The sequence below is a fragment of the Gambusia affinis genome, linkage group LG23, assembly GCF_019740435.1.
Source record: "Gambusia affinis linkage group LG23, SWU_Gaff_1.0, whole genome shotgun sequence".
NCBI lineage: Eukaryota > Metazoa > Chordata > Actinopteri > Cyprinodontiformes > Poeciliidae > Gambusia > Gambusia affinis.
In genome coordinates, this window is record NC_057890.1 from 10455439 (window position 1) to 10472625 (window position 17187).

At 38.8% G+C, this 17187-nt stretch overlaps 1 protein-coding gene across 9 annotated transcripts in view; it reads right to left on the bottom strand.

Annotated features, from left to right (window-relative positions):
- Positions 1-17187, bottom strand: part of LOC122826363 (ELKS/Rab6-interacting/CAST family member 1-like) — a 121981-nt gene that overhangs the window by 70230 nt on the left and 34564 nt on the right. For 5 of the 9 annotated variants that reach the window (XR_006369774.1, XR_006369773.1, XM_044108137.1 and 2 more), the window contains 7 exons: positions 15888-16055; positions 15640-15807; positions 12177-12314; positions 10980-11120; positions 8355-8495; positions 6540-6733; positions 1388-1399 (listed from right to left, as the gene is read on the bottom strand). Coding sequence is in view for 6 of the 9 variants with exons in the window: in XM_044108137.1 (XP_043964072.1) it covers positions 1388-1399; positions 6540-6733; positions 8355-8495; positions 10980-11120; positions 12177-12314; positions 15640-15807; positions 15888-16055 (962 nt within the window). In the remaining 3 variants the exon portion in view is untranslated. The remainder of the gene's footprint in view (positions 1-1387; positions 1400-6539; positions 6734-8354; positions 8496-10979; positions 11121-12176; positions 12315-15639; positions 15808-15887; positions 16056-17187) is intronic. The other 4 variants (XR_006369775.1, XM_044108138.1, XM_044108135.1 and 1 more) reach the window with 2 other exon arrangements.

The window sequence follows — 17187 nt, forward strand, 5'->3', positions numbered from 1 at the left end:
GCGGGCCTATACATGCTGTCATCCAAAAGCTGACAAATCCCTGCACAACCTCAACGCTCAGGACCTCCACTAGATCAAACACACGCGCACACACGCACACACACACGCCCGCATACAAGCGCACAAACAAAGAGAACCCCTGCAATCCCATTTTAAGCTCTAGAAACCTTGAAGTCAGACATTTGCAGAGTTTCTCAGCTCAGATCAAAACAAGAAATAGAAAATACAGAAGAGAGGAAGAAGAAAAAAAAAACTCTCTCTGTCATCTAGCAGAAAGTGAGATAGTACTAACTTTTTTGTTTGCTGTTTTCCCTTTCTGTAGCGGAATCACAAAGCTGCAGAAAACCAGCAATGAAAAGGCAGACAAGATGCCAGGGGACTCATGGCGTTAGAAGTTGGTGGAAAAAGAAAAAAAGAAACGGCAACGGAAGAGCTGGTACTGTGGATATTTAACAACACGTCTCAGTGCACAAAGCAGTCAGACCAGGAGATTTATGTAAAAACCAGAAGGAAAAAGTGGTTATTATGTGGTTGATTGCAATGTGTAGGTCAGAAAGTTTATAGGATTTTGATATGTCTATGAAATAGGAGCATATTCAGACCTCAGATATTGCATACTGAAATGTCATTAGATGGTGACCTCTGGAGAGGAGATGGAAGTCCCTAAAAGTCAAAGAAAATTCCAGCTCTTAGTTGTAAATGATGTTCTTATATTATAGTATTTCTATGACTATCAGGCAGCAGAATTTTCTAATCAGAAAAATATAGATGAATCACATTTTATCTTGAGGATTACATGCTGTGCAGAACTCACAGCAATCAGTCTTAATGTGGATGTTTTCAAGTTTCTTTAAAAAAAGAAAAGCTAAAAACCTACTTTTAATATATAAAAAAATATATATCACAATATAATAAAAGAAAGAACTTGCTTTAATAAAATAAATAATAGTTGTGAGCTTAGATACAACTGCCGACAAGGAAAGATAAGAACCTGTCCACAAAGACAAAGGCTCTATCAAATGTAACCATATTTTTAACAATATTAACTTTTTTTGGATAAAAACTGCTGGTATTGATGTCAAAATTCTAAAATGCTGAAGAGACCAGGGCAGGTGTTATATAACAGAGAGAGAGAGAAAGAAACAACAATGTTTCCTGTTCAAAAAGGCGGCGATGTGACAGAGAGAGTGAAGAACAAGTCAAGGTGTCTCCTTTCAAAGACATGAAAGACATGACGAGAATTATTAGACGCAGAGTTTATGACAGAGTGAAAGAGTGTCTCTAAGCAAGGACAGGCAGTGTGACAATGAAGGAGAGAGATGAAAAAAAAACAAAAAAAAACGCAGGGAGACGAGCTTTGGAAGAAAGATAGGCGTGCGGTACTAACCTTGAGGCAAGACTGGGTAGCGCAGCAGAAAACGTGGCATCATAAAGATAAAAGAAAGATGGAGAGAAGGAAAAGGGAAAGGTGAGAGAGGGGAAAGAAGAGTTGAGCACTGGGTTAGCCGGCTTGATCAATCTTCAAAGAACAGGAAAGACAGCAGAGCTGACAGAGGAACATCATTAACCAAAGAGAGACAGTTGACGGACATTTATAGAACGAGACAGACACGACTGGACAGACAGACAGGCAGGCAGGCAGGCAGACAGGCAGGCAGGCAGGCGGTCACCAGATGGCTTCTTGATCTATTTTGTAAATTAACATTTAAGTAATGAGAGTCCTACTTTCCTCAAATCACCCCTACACCAATAAAACTGCAGTAAATTAGCCAATCAAAGCATGAGACGGGTCCAAGTTCAATATTATTATTTCTTGAATGGACTGCACTGGTTATTGAAATTCCCACACTGACAGCATGCACTCTGGGGATCTGAGAGCCTTTACTAAATTTCATGCAACTTTCAAGGTATAAAAATATAAAAATTAAAAAGTAATTTTCCAGTGTCCATAAATCGGTTCACAGGCTTAAGTTGGCAAAGCCCCAATTCCAGCATGATTTTATGCTAATGACAATGTGCCAGAGACAAGTTAGTTCATAGCCGAACAATGCAGCTATAAAACCGGTGAATTTCTCATTAGTTGCGCTTATAGGTACAAATCTGCCCCAACCCTGTTAGGTTTCTTGCATCTCCACCCATTAATAAATGACTTTCTGTTTTTCTTCCTCTACCACCTTTCTTTCACTTCCCCTGCTGCTCCCCCCCCCCTTTGTTTTCCACTCGTCCTTCCAAATCCTTTATTTTGGCCATTGGGGCAGATTTTCAGCTCCATTTCCCCTCAGTGTGAAGTCACTTTAGTCTGCTCCAATTACCATCCCAGTTCCTGAAATAAATAATCTGGTACCAGTACAGCTGGATTTTCACGAGAGGGGAAGAGAAAGTCTGATTATTTTGCTCTTGCTGCTCTCGTGTTTAAACTGCGGCTGAACTTTTTATTAGCCATGTTCCCGCGGCTCGCTCGGAGCCCAGAGTCGGCCCCGGCCTGGCCAGGCTAAGAGCAGGCCAGAGGCGTTTCTATTCTTCTCTGACATACCTGTTAGCTACCTGTCAGGCGAAACAAAACGACAACAAAAAAAAAAAAAAAAAACACAACATTATTCCCAGAAAAGTTACGGATAAATTACCCATCTGTACATGTGGTGTTACTGGGTCAGGTCTGAAGGGTTAAGAAGGCTTATTTGTGAAATAAATCATATCTACCTGCAAGGATCCTGCTGGGATAACATGTTAATACATAGAGGTATTTTAGCTCAACAATTACATGAGCCAAAACTGAAAGAGCGAAAAAAAGAAAAGAAAAAAAAAAAACGTGTTTAAGAATCTTGGGTGGAAGATCAATACAGTAGACCGTAAGTATGAAGTAGAAGAGAAACAATTCATGATTTTCAAAAGGTTTGTCATGCATCGTGTGTATTTTATCAACTCCGACAAGTCAAATAAATCCAACTCTCTTTAGAAGAAAATATAATTTCAGGTGTTCTGTGAAGAAAAGCGTAACAATCTCCATTTTCTGGTTAGCTAAAGTCATCTTGGGCACACTGAAAATATGTGAATGAAGGTGAACTGGTCACAATAGACCAGATCACAACTAAATGAAAGTTCAGAACTAAATCAAATCTTTTTTACGAAGAATATGCAATAAGAGGACCTAAAGAAATTGAGCCCTACAGAAGTTGGTTCAACAAAATATTGAATATAAATGGACAGCATATTTCATTGTTCCTCCACTTGAATTAATAAAACGCATTGAATTTTTCAGTTAGAGTGAGAAAAACCAGGAAAAGTATCTGTGGGTTTTCAGAAAACCCCAAAAATAAATTTGCTGAAATTTAAACTAATGTGGCAAACAAAGACAAATGATGGTTCATATTCAGATATAAAAAAAAGAGCGTTAAAATTAAAATTTTCAATCTAATTCCAGATTTGTCGATATTATGAAAGAACCCCAAAGACTCTTGGGATCGTTTTAGACAGTAAAATTCTGCACAAAATGTAACTAATTCAAATACAATTCCTCTTGTGAAGAACGGGCGTTGCTTTTGGTCGAATAAGTTAGCTCTGTAATCGTCTTCGTCCGCAAGTAATGACAAAATGTAACGTTTGTTGCGTGTTTCGTATTCGGTTACTGTGTTATGTTTTTATCTTGGAACTGCCTTGTTGCTGAAAAGTGTTATTACAAACAAACTTGGTAAGTAAGAAATGGAGTCAGAGATAAAAAATGGTATAAAGAAAAACTGCTAGTCGGTTCTTGTAGACTAACGAAAACTATATATTTGCATTACAAAATAAATCGATAAGACATGGGAAAGTTTTGCGTGAGGTGGCGTTGAAATGGTCACAATAAATTTGAATTCTGGATGATTCCTCCACAAGCCTAACAGTCCACACAGCAAGGGCTCTGAAAGCAAATTTAGCTTAGCTGAGAATAAAAAGAGGGGTGGAACTGACTGGTTAATTCATTTTAATTAGACAAACTCACAATTGTTTTCAGAGCACAGTGTTTTCATCGGAGTCCTAATCTGGAGAATAAAGACACAGCGGTTTCAGAAATATTCAAAGGAATGTGAATTAAATCAGTATGCTGCAGCCCTCTTTTCTTCTCTGGAAGTTGGTTGTCCTGGAGTTTTAGCCAGCTTCAATGTGATTTTGTTGGAACATTTACAAAGTATTTAGCAATTTTTTTTTTAAAGTTAAATCTTCTTTTATGCTTAATTAAGATACTTCTCTTCGCTTATGGCTGTCTTTAGAACAACCTGAAAAGTCCAGGTGTTTATTAGGACTTACTGTTCTTCCACAGGGTCACTTAAACACCTTGTAAGCCAACTTTTGTTAAACGAATGTCACATCAAAGAGATGATCAAAGAGATATGACAACAACATAACCTATAACACATTCCTACAATCACAAGGATGGTAAGCACATTAAAAGACACAGATACGGATGGGAAAAGCGATAATTTCTTAAATTAAATATCAAAAGGAGCACACCAATAAAATTAGAGTCCAAACACATTCCTTATGTATGTTTGCCAGCACTATATTTCCAGAGATTCTGGTGATTCTTGGATGGAAGGGTGACTTTTTCAAACTTTTCGTGACATGCAGTAATCCTGTTTGTTTTGTTTTAGTTTTCCATGATGATTTTGCTCCTTTCTTTCCATGATGAAAAGGGAATCAAAGCAGGTTCATAGACAACTTTTTTCCACTCATCAGAAACCCCAAAATCAAATAGTTCATGAAACATTCAAGGACACAAGTAAAACAGATTTAGGACGGCATGCACAGACAAAACAACAAGACAAAACATCATAATAGAGATTATGTGCTCTGGAAGAAACTACAGGTGTGACTGATTTAAAATTACAAAGGAAAGTGGTTAGAAACAGCAGTTTACTGCTACAAACAAACAAACAAAAAACCCATAATATTAGTGAGCAATCTAGATTCCTACGAGAAAAACAATGTGTTAATACTCTGCAAAATGTTAATAGTCTGCAAGTCAAGCATCCTCAGCTGAAAGTGAAGCGGAACGGAAAACGAAATAAAAGAGTTGCATCACTGACGAGAACAGAGGCTCAAAGGGTGTCAGGCCGTGCAGCAGCAGCGGTGCCAGGCTGTGCCTCATTTTACAAACTCTTAGGAGCTGCTTGGCTTGTCATGCCGCAGTAACAGATGACCCAAACCTCTGCTAATGTGTGGTGTGTGTCAGTGTACAAGTGAGTCCAATTTCTGGATTCGAGAGACATAACTGTCCAAATATGGAATAAAATAATGATTTCTTAGCAGCGAGCCAATGCTACAACTCTTTGTTGGTTATTAGTGAGCGTACTGAGCCCTGCCCATGTGGAAAAGATGTATATATCCCCTTAAACTGTGCTTTTGAAAATTTATGCACCTTATAATAAATTCCAGCCAGTTTAACCTTAGTTGACTTCAACGATAAAAGTTTGAGATGAAGCCACACAATGATTTTGCAGATAAATCATCCACAATTGCCTGCAAAAAAATTTTCACAGGCCTGAACTTTTTCACATTTTGTTGCATTAAAACCACAAACTCCAACACACTTTATAGGGATATTATGTGATTATATGTATATATATATATATCTATATATATATATATATATATATATATATATATATATATGTATATATATATATATCTATATATAATCCACCCTCCAAAGAAGAATGGGTGAAAATGTATCCGTCACTAAACTTGCTAAGCTGGTAGAGACCCCCCACCACACATACACACACACACAAAAACAACTTTTGAGATTTTTGTTTGTTAAATGATCACACTAAATCCCAGTAAAATACATTGACGAGTCTGGCTGTAAAGTGACAAAATGCTCTAAAGATAAACCTGAGGCGTTTTGCAAGATCATAACTTGCGTTACTTATGTTACTTTTCCACATGGGGGATTGTTATTTCCGTGCCTTTATATCCGATCCCTCGACAGGCAAAGTGAGTCTTAGCGTGCAGTGGTCTCGAGCTAACTGACACGGGCCACCAGCCACTCACGTGCCCAGGTAGTCCCACACCAGCCCCCCCACTGGCTGCTGAGAGGCAGCAGGGGGTGGGGCCTGCATTTGCGACTGCTGCGGACGCCACAGATGAGAGGCTGACGGATTTCTGAGGTGAGATGAGCGCACACACGCCGACACACACACACGAGCAAATGTAATTGCACTCGCACACATTCAAAGTTGCACAATTGTTAACAAGTGCAAACACACACGTGGGAAGAGTTGAAAGATGGCATGAAAAGGAAAGGAGAAAAGGGAAAAGGGAAAAAGAAGGTGGTGAGTGATAAATAATGAGTTATTCATACCAGGATGTTTAACCTGAACTCTAGCATATTTTGGCCGAAACTGAGCAGATGAATGGAAAACTAAGACGCTTTTTCTTAAAATTAACCAGTTTTTTTCTTCACACTTCCATTTTGGAACAGGAAGGAAATCGTTTTAGATCCACGATAGGGAGGGGGAATTTATTTTATTTTTGTAGCTAATCTAATTCCTCTCTCTTACCTCTCCAGTTCATGGATCTTTTTCTCCTTGTCGTTCTTTTCATTCTCCATCTCCCTGAGGATCTCCAGAAGTCGCTCCACCTCAGACTGGGCCTTCCCGGCCTCCTCTCTGCACCGGGTCACTTCCTGCTCCAGGGACGAGATGCGTTCAGTAAGTTCAGCGTTGGCCTGCGACTCCGCTGCTGCGCTTTGAGCCTGGAACAGAAATGGCTATTAAAAATAAACCGAGGATTGGCTTTCGAAATGAGCGGATCAAAACATTCGGCGCAGGATGAATGTGCTTGGCCCAATGTGCCGGGAGGTGAAAAATATATATCCTCAGGGGGCTAATGGAGCCACAAATAAAAAAAATTAAAAAAATCATAACAAATGAGCAGCCGTGCTACTCCTCTGTTCTCATCAGAGTACAGAGGGAGGCGGTGAAGTTTAGAAACACTCACCATGAATGTTCTATTTTATATTATATTTTTTGGCTGTTTAAGGATACATTTGGACTGTTCTTTTTTTAACAGTGGAAAGATAATACAGCAAATAAGCACCTCCCTCCTCCCCAAACCATATTCTGGATTTTAAGCACAATCTTCAGATGTTCGAAACGAGTTTTGTACTGAACAAGTCTGGTCTTCTTCTTTTGTTTTATAAAAGTTACAGCTGCAGTTTTAAGCTTCCATTAATAATTTGTTTTTAATTGTTTGAGGGCAATGATTATGAATGATTTATTAAAAAACAAGCTCTTGCTAAATATTCAAGTTTTCAACATTTTTCAGAGTGAGATTGTGTTACGGTAATATCCTTTTTTTTTTATCGTCTTTAGTCGGACTCCACGTCCTCCACAGCCAACGACTTTGGAGTGTGCTGTATTTCAGTCTGAAATATTGTTTGTGTCATTTAGCTGGGCTAAGTTCAAGCTGAAACCCGGTAGGTGTTTTTTATTTTAATTGTCATGGACATGGTAATGCTGCTCAATTCAACGGGCATATTGTAGCCAGTTGAAGTGGTTTTTGTCTTTTCTTTTTGGCTCGGCCGAGCTGATGGAACAGAAAATTGGTTGCAGGGGGAAAAAAAAAATAGATAAAACAAAGAAAAATAAAACAGGTTATAACCAGCTTAGAGGTTAGAACAGCTGTGTGTTTTCCCAGAAGTAAATGTTGCTCTTGGGACAGATTGACGTTGTGTGTGTGTGTGTGTGTGTGTGTGTGTGTGTGAGTGTGTGTGTGTCCACGCCTTGGTCCCACAATACATAAACCCCTATTAGTTTTGGAAGTGGACAGCAATTTTAACAGCTCCTTATGTGGAGAGGAAATGTTTGGGTGGCTGACGATATACGAAGCTCTTGTTGGCGGACAGAAATACGGCGGAAAGTCACGCATCTTTTCTCCGACCATTGTGTGGAAAAGAAAGAGACTAAGAAATAAAGGATGATGAGCGGAAACACCACAGATGCACTGACACGTTCATACATATTCCTCTTTTCTCTGTTTCTCTCAGTTTTTCACATGTTCACACACACACACACACACACATGCATACGCACACAGCCAAACACATTCAGGGTGTGATGGTGGTGCTGTCTTCTAGAGTCTGTGAAAATGACTGTAAGCCTGTCAGCAGGCTGTCACACACACACACACATTTTACAGACTGCTGCGAGGGAAAAGCTATTTGATATGCTGGCGTGCATACACGCACACACACACACACACAAACACACACACACAAACAAGTTTTCATCTCTTTCTCTGAAATAAGGGAAAATAAGTTAGGAAAGAAAACTGCAACTTTATCCTGTTTCATTATTAGGACAGCATCCACGAGCCTTTTTGAGCTGGTTCTCCAGTTTGATGCACTCTTCCTTTTTCTGCTCCAGGTTGATTTCTAGACTTTTCAGCCTGTTTTCCTTCTTTAGAGTCGAGGATGCAAGCGAGGAGGCCTTCTCCTTCAGATCCAACACCGACGTCTGCAATAGCAACCAGGACAAACGCTTTATCAACAGGAAATTTGAAAACCTAAAGAAAATTTCTTCCACGTTTACATTTATTAGGATGAAACTGTTTGTACACGTCAAACGTATCCTTGAAATTGTTCCAATAATGAGAATATTTCTATTCTCAATATCAAAGTAGGGCATCTTAAGCTCGCTGATCAAGAATTGACTCCCCTTAAACGTTTCCATATTTTGTTGTGTTAAGAATTCAAGCTTTAATGTATTTTATTTGTGTCAGTAGAGGCACATAAGTTCAAAGAAGTTTATGACTGGAAGTGAGGGGGAAAATATGTGGTTTTTCCCAAGTATTTAATGAAACTGGTGCACATTAGTATTCACCCAGGCAGAGTCAACATTTTGTAAATTACCAGAGTAATTTACAAAAGTCCACAGTTTCAGTCTTTTAAGGAATCAAAATGGTTTTAGCTCTCCCCAGTTTCCTTGTCAAGGATGCCTCCAGCATGACGCTGACAAACTCCTTCCACTCTCCTGATGACAGACTAAGCATCGATTATTCACGTGTAGAAAGCCTGGGACATTATTTTAGACTCAAACTCTGCTTTAAACTTCTCTACATCTTTACCAGTGCTCTATCCTATGTGTTCCTAGATATTTATGATGTGGCTGCGTCACTAAAAGTCTTTATTAAGTCTTTATTTGCAAGACAACAAAGAGTGAAAAAAGTTCAAGGGAAATGACAACGTCTTCTTTTACTACCTCATCTATTATGTATGCATTCACATTTAAGAGCAAGTAGTGAAACTGATGAAAACGATTTAAGCCCGGAAGTATTTCAGCTTATAAAAATATCACAACCTGCATATTTCCTGGCAGCGTCTCTCAACAAGACGGTTCCTCTGTGGAACATTAACTGAGGCCTTTCTGTGTGAAATTTGCATGCTTTGTTTGCTGCTGGATGGATTTTGTCCAGGTGCTCCAGTTTCCTCTCACGGTCCTCAGTTATGCACGCAAGGCTGATTAGTTTTTCGAAACCGTGTGACCGTGCAATAGTTGTCTGATTCTGTGTCACAGCCATGGTCTGTCTTGGCTCTTTAGCCCGAAGTCAAGTGGTTCAAAATGGATTTATCCTTTTTCCACAGTTGTATGATTAACTCTGTCCCCTGCTGGTTGTAATATTTCCCATGACCTGTCTCCTTTCTCACTTTTAGGCTCAATCCCTCCATCCGTAAAAATCTCCCTCTCTCCTGTCCCTTTCTCGTTTTTTTTTTTTTCTTTTTCTCTCCCCTCTTTTGGAGGAGGCAGTGAAACAGAAACCAGCAAGACCAGAAGGAGAGATGCTCAGACGTGTAATTTCACCCATGACTGGCCTTACCGACTTCAGACTTCAGATCATCATGTTTGACTGGGCTTTGGTCGGAGAAACCTTCCTGCTTACTCAGAGTATATTTAGGTCTGTGTATACACTGGTATTGTAGGACAAACCTCACATCGGCGTTTGGCAGCAAAGAAAGGAATGCTTGTTCTCTTGGGATATTTTCTGTGTACTTTACGACACAAACTGACAGGTTTTATGATCCCCGCGATCACTAAAGTTAGCTTCAAACGGGCTTTTCACAGCAGCGGCTCTCTCTCAGTAACTCTTCAAAGGAAAAATCTGACGGCTGTGATTTTGTTGACTCATTTTAATTTTTAGCCAACAACGGAAAGAGTACATTTAACACAACTAAAATGTAAGAAAGGTGAAGAAAATTAATTATTGCCATTAATTCTGCCCCAAGCTTTACATGACTTCCCTTTGTCCTCCCCTTATGCAACAATTAGCACAGTTTTCTAACCTGTTTGTTTTTCAGATGGAATTTTTTTATCAGCATTTGCACAGGTTACATTCAAATAATTTTAGAACCTGGTAAAGACTTACAGATTTTCTGTTATTTCCTCACAACCTACAATTGCAAGGTATATATATCTTTTTTTTGTTTTTACGTTGGTTCATTTTTAGTCATTAATATGGTTTCAAATCTACACTTCTATCTTTGGATTGCATTAATGTCCATCTCATCCATAAATTCCCTCATGCATTTCCATATTAACTTCTTACTTCTGAGTATGTTGAGCCTTATTATTCACTTATAAAACTAAGACTCCTGGAAATCTAATCATTCTAATTAATTGTGGTTTCAGCTAACCATAACTTTCCTGCTGTGCTGCCCAGCAGCTGTAGGGTGAAAGCAAAGAAAAAGGAGCCAGAAAATGCTTTGCCGCTCTTCTTGTATTCCTCTGGCTCTATTCTGCAGTCCTGTATAGCTCACAAAGTCACTATTGGAAAAAAAATCAGCTCAGATTATTGTTTCCAGTAGCTGGGGCCTGTGAATTACCTATATTTAAATGGGATTTTACTTCTTTGTCCTGTGGCATATCAAATAGGTTCGTGGGAAAACTAATAGCACATTTTCTGATGTTTTCTGACCATAATCAACATGTTTGTGGTGACTGTACCTCACGATCAGCCAGCTCAGCCTGGAGCTGAGAGACTTTTTCTCTCAACTCTTTCAGCTCCTTCTTACTGGTCTCCATCTCGTCTCCCTTTTCTCTCTCCTCCTTTTCTCGCTGCTCCTTCAGCCGCTCGATAATCCGCTCCTGAATAAAGAGAAGGAAGGAAAGCAGAAACAGAGCTAAGTTACAAAGCACAGGAGGAGGAAAGTGGACAATGTGAAGGAGCAATGAAAAACGAGAAAAAGAGAATAAAACACTTCATATTGTCCAAGACGCATTCACAGTCACTCAATATCAAGTTTCTGTACTAATAAGTGTCACATTAAACTTTATGTACATGGCAGCTTTGACAGGATCTAACAGCCAACGGTGATTTTACACACGTAATGTGCTTTGGCGCAAGATGTAAAATTCACAAGCACTAAAACAGAAAAGCTGACCTCTATAGCTGCAGAACAACACAGTGGCCAGTTTAAAGAAAAGCACAAAAGTTCACGCACCTTGAAAAAAAGAAGAAAAAAAGGTGCAAGAACCCAGAGTGCGCACATAAACGAAGGTAAGGGAAGAAATGTCGAAAGGCTTGAACTGAAAAACAGGACATTTCAGAAAGAAGGGAAGGAATGGAAAGAAAAGGGAAGAAGCGGGAGTGTGTAAGCTCCTTCATCCTGCCAACAATCACACAGCTCGCCGACACCGTGAGTATTAGTCACTGGTCAATTCAAAACCTGCTTCCTGTGTGTGTGAAAGCCTCAAAAAGATTGAGTTTATAACATACTAATCTGTAAGAGCATAAAAATGAAAGCTAAAACATAACAGATTTTGGTTTCTGAGAGCGAAAGTCAAATCCCCTGAAAAAACTGCCTTCATTGTCATAAATCCTGTGCTTCAGTATCGTTTTGAACCTGAATGTTCACACATAAACAGTGATCAATGAGTAAATCTGAGCCATGTGGCTCGATGCCTGTCGGCTCCGTGTGTTTTACAAAAACAGCCTGCGAATAATTTAATAAAATGACAGCTAGTGTAATTACTGGTTTATTTCCATTTCTTCCGAGTCACCGGGTCAACATCTGGGTGGTCGGTGGTTTTGCTCATAAAGCTTTTATTAATGTAACCTTGCTCGGGCGCTGACCCAAGGCTGACCAGCGGTGGGCGTTCAAGTATTCGTGTAGGTGCATCTGTGTGTGTGTGTCTGTGTACCTTCTCAGCCAGAGCTTCCTCCAGCGTTCCCAGTGCGGTGTCTGTGTTTGACGTGTCCGTCTGCAAAGACTTGACTCTGTCTTTCAGACCGCTCAGCTGCTTCTCCTTGTCCCGCAGCTGATCCTGGAGGTTCTCTATCTATAGAGGGGAGGAAAAAAAAAAATTAAAAATCATCAGCTGCTCTACTTTTGATGCATGTTTCATTACTGAATGCTGAAAATGATATTTTCTGGCAGGTGTATTGGCTCCAAAGGTTTCTAATGTGAAGAATGTTACCAGTAATTTACACAAGCTGACATGTTTAATAGAAAAATGAAGTTTTATGCCTGCATTCATCAGGCAAACATGCTATTTTTTTTTTTGTTCATTTACGTAAATTACTTCAAAACAGAACAAATGTGATATTCCGAGAGTTTCCAAAATAAACAACAGGAGCTAAAGTAGCATTAACAAGAATACATTATAAGTTAATGTGGCTAAATTTCACAAACTAATTAAGCTATGCTATAACTAACAGTGGTTTGTGTTTTTATTTTATAAGATTTGTTTTTTTCTTTAACACAAAAAAAAATTAGCCAAGCTAGCATATCTTATTTTAGGGAACTTGTACACTATCTACTAGGAATATGCTAATAAGGTCATTTGCATAGTTTTAACATTTGAACTTAATTGAACAACTAACTAAACCTTATGCTAAGTTTACTTAATAGACCAGATGGTAATATTTGCTCTCCTCACGTTAGGTGTATTTTACGACCTGGACTATCAGTCATTGTCTGTTCTAGCTATGGAAAATTAGCCATATTGTCCTATCTTAATTCTAATTTGGATACTATCAATTAGGAATGTACTAAATATCTAACTTGAATGCTTTCCAAATTTAAATTGAAGGAAAAAAAATCAACAGATTTGAATATATATTTAAAGCAACCAGTCAGACATTTGATATAAAGTCAATCAAATTATCTTTCGATTCAAATTCGCTGCAACACAGGCTGCTGCTACAGGAGAGCCTTGCTGCCCACAACCATCCCCATCTACAAAAAAGAGGCTGTGACTGCAATTGATTTCTGTTTCACTACCTAAAGAGATAATAAAGCAATGCATAGGCTCAAAAAAAATAAAGTAATATTACCTTAAAGCTTATTTTTATTGCAACGTTGACTTCTTTTTGTTTCTTTTCTCTTACCCGCTCAAATTCATCGTAAAAGCAACTAATTTTCTCAACCAACCCAAAAATCTGTAAGAATTATCTGACATAAAACAGAACTGATTCTTGTCGAAAGCTTCAGGTGAATGAAAAAGGCAGAGAGCTAGTGTTTCATACAACACTTCTCAGCTTTACTTCTTTTAACCCTCAATCCAAATACACACTCTTCCCCTCCAATCCCTCCTTTCTCAACCAATTTTCCTGTATATTGTAAATCCGATTTGGTGAAAGATTGATTTTGCCCTAAAACACCAAACTACCAGATACAGTCTAGCTGCAAAATAGAATATATGGCCAAAAGGATTCATACCCTTTGAAATTTCAACATTTTGTCCTGTTAGAAGCAAAACCTTCCATTGGTATTGTGTTGGTATTGGGACCAACACAAACAATGACAAAAGGTGCAGCATTAAGGGGAAAAAAACCCCCATTATTAATTAGTTTATGCGATGTCATATTACATCTAAATCGAGGTGGCAGACGTGCAAAAAGTCTGTTTTCATTTCTGATTGTCATCTCTTCTATCACAAACTCAAAAAAACATAAAAAAAAAGGAGAGAAAAAATAGTCAGCCTGATGTGCAACCTTTGACTTCCCTGCAGATGAGAAATGCACATTTCCAGCACCAGAGAAAAGAGCAAGCATGCGTGTGTGGTCATACAATAAAATATTTCCAGCACCTCATTAATCAACAGTTAAACTGACAGCTTGACTGACATCTTCCTCCTCCTCCTCCTTACACTCCTGCACACACACAGAGGAGCCCTCGCTGTTGACAGTGAGAGGCCATGTGACTCTTTGATCTCGACAGCACATGAGCGCCGCACTTATATACATATAGAAATGCCGTCTGCGCGTTCTGATTCTATTTCAGTCCTGAGGAGATGGGAGATCACACGGATAGGTGCAGGTTTGAGGTAATGTACTCACGAGAACGGCAAGTTAAAACGTAGAAATGGGTGGGAGATATGAAAACTGAACGCAGCAATAGAGTGAGGAAATGTGGAAATCAAGGAGCAGAAAACAGCAGCGTTTCTCTCTCTTTCTCCGGCTCCAAACTGTATTCTATTTGAAGACAGTAGAGGTCATCATTTATTAAACAAGAGGAAGTCATTAGTATGCATCGGATTTTAAACACACCATGTCTCTCTCCTCCCCCTCCCTGTCCCTGCTTTATGTCTGCCTGCTTGATTTTCCCTATTGATTAGCTGCACACAATTTCTACTTTTCGACATATTCTTCTGCAAGGGACAGCGGGAGGGATAGACGGGGAAAAAATGGAGAATTGGTGGAAAATGGTGAAGCTTATAAAGGAAACCCAAAAATGTGAACAAGATCTCGTTTACCGAAACTTGTCTCAACCAACTGTCCTATATAATATATGTCTGTATATTTTATATATCTGTACATATCATTGTGAATGACTATCAAGATTCCCACAGAGATCCTCTCACACGACTCCATACTGAACGGGCAAAACTTCCAAACTGTGATCTGTCCTACGCCTCCATCTAGTGGCCGACATCATGCACTGTAACTTATTTTCAGAAAAAAGGTTTCTAATCGTATGAAAGAACCTTACAAATAAAAACTTTCAAACATTTTTTTTATTTAAAAAAAAAAAAAAAAAACCTATAAGTTGTCCACAAAGGCTGGCTTTCTAAACCCAGCCTTTGTAAAATTGTTTAAATTTAGTGAATAAACGGCAACCCACAAGTTCTTTGCTTTGAAAAACAGCATTAAAGTTGCTCCATTTCGTCCACTGTTTAGATGTCTAATCCCAAGAAAACATTAAAACACATTTATACAGTTATAGAAAGCAGCCTAACGTTAAGCTTCTGAAATGACCTCAACCTTGACTCTGCTGATGTCAAGGTCGTAATGTATGGGTTATGTTTCAAACTCAACAATGAGAGAGGAAACCAAGGAATTTAAATTGCATCTTTCGATTCTGAGAAGAAGAGTGGTCAAATGTCCAGCAAAAATGAGGGAAAAGGCTCGCTGAGGACTGCAAAGATTGAGTCATTTCACTGCAAATTGCTGAGGGATTTCTAAGTATTTCTGGTTGAAATGTATAATTCTGAGGAAATCAATAGTAATTTCAAGCCTCGTTTAAAATGCAAGAAAGATGTATTTTGTGTCATCATTTCACCATGGAAAAAGAACAGTTAAAATAAATTCTGTAAACTTCTGACTGAAACTGCACTTTAAACATCAAAGTTTAAATATTAGTGGGATGCATAAGCTTCCCACCTTTTTCTGCAACACGTTCACTTTGCGCTCCTTGACATCCAGCATGTCTTTGAGATCAGTGATCTCTCCCTGCTGAGTGCTCTTCTCCTCCGTCAGCTCCGACATCTGCTGGCTCTTTTTTGAGAGCAGAGACTCCTTCTCTTCCAGGCGAAGACGCAAGGCGTCCACCTGAGTGCAAAAGAAGAACAAGCGAGTGGAAATAAACACTCGGAGCAAATAATGGCGATAAGTGGGAAGAGCAGGTTTACCTCGGTCTGCAGTATGGCAGCTCTCTGTTCCTTGGCAGTGAGTGACTCCTTGAGGACGTCCACGTGTTGTTTGCTGTCAGAAAACTGATTGTTCAGAGTCTCCAGTTTGGTCCTGAGACCTAGTAGCTCGCTGTCTTTGCGACTCAGCTCCTGTTTAGCCTGCTCCATCTGAGAAACGTGCAGGAAGAACAACATATCTAAATGTGGGCTGCAGAAAAAAGCCTGCTTTCCTTGTTAAGACTCACTGCAAGCATTTTAGACAGATTCAGTTTTTTAATGATGCATTTGTTTGAATGCGCTTGTGATGTAGCAAACAACTTCAATGATTTTTTTCAAAATTAGGTGGAGCCTTTCTGAGTATTGTTGGTTTTCTTTTACATCTACACCTCCAACTAATATTAGGAGAAATTAGGACTAGCATGTCACCATCAACACACTTCTTGCATCATTTTGGCAGGTTATATGAATACTTTTCTCAAGAGAAACGATCTTTTCTGTCTTTTTTCTTTCTCTTTTTCTTATGAGAAATAATAATGGTAATTGCAACAGGTAAATTTCTGGACACTTATAGTGAATAAAATTTCAAAAGTGTGGCTATGACAAATCCAGCAGCCTAAATTACGCCGATGTTTCTATCGCAATTGCAACATTGGTGCATTCAGTCCATGTTGATGGTGAACTTGCTTCACACTCGACTGGCGTATTCCAGGTTATGATCGAATTGAGCCCTGATGGTTACTAAACATCATCTTGTTATTAGAGGTCACACTTCCAAGAGTGAAACCTTAACACCACTGGGTCTTGAAAGCACACAAAATTTTTTTTTATGAAATGAAGCAGATTAAGAATGGTCTCGTTCTCAAGACTTTTGAAATTGTGCAAACTATGATCAAAGAAAACGCCCCAAAGGGAAATAAGCTCTACTAATTCTGCAAAGAGGACTAGATAATCCAGTCATAATTATGCTCGAAGCTTGTTGACAGCTAAAAAAAATATATAGATGATATTAAACTTGTCTGAATGCATATCTAATTTTGATCCTGTGCAGATGATAGAAAATCCACAATAATTAAACTTGTTTTTTTTTTATTATTTTATCAGCCTACCAAGGGAAAAACACAACTTAAATGAATTATTAGAAGACCAAAATCAAGACAGCATCAAAACTGATAAGTACAAGTAAACCAGTAGAGTAGAGAGATCTTACAGTGGAAGATGTCTAATAACTTGAACTATTTTACACTAGCTTTATTAAAAGCTAGTGTAAAAATCTTGCTGGAAGAAATAAGATCTACGGTGA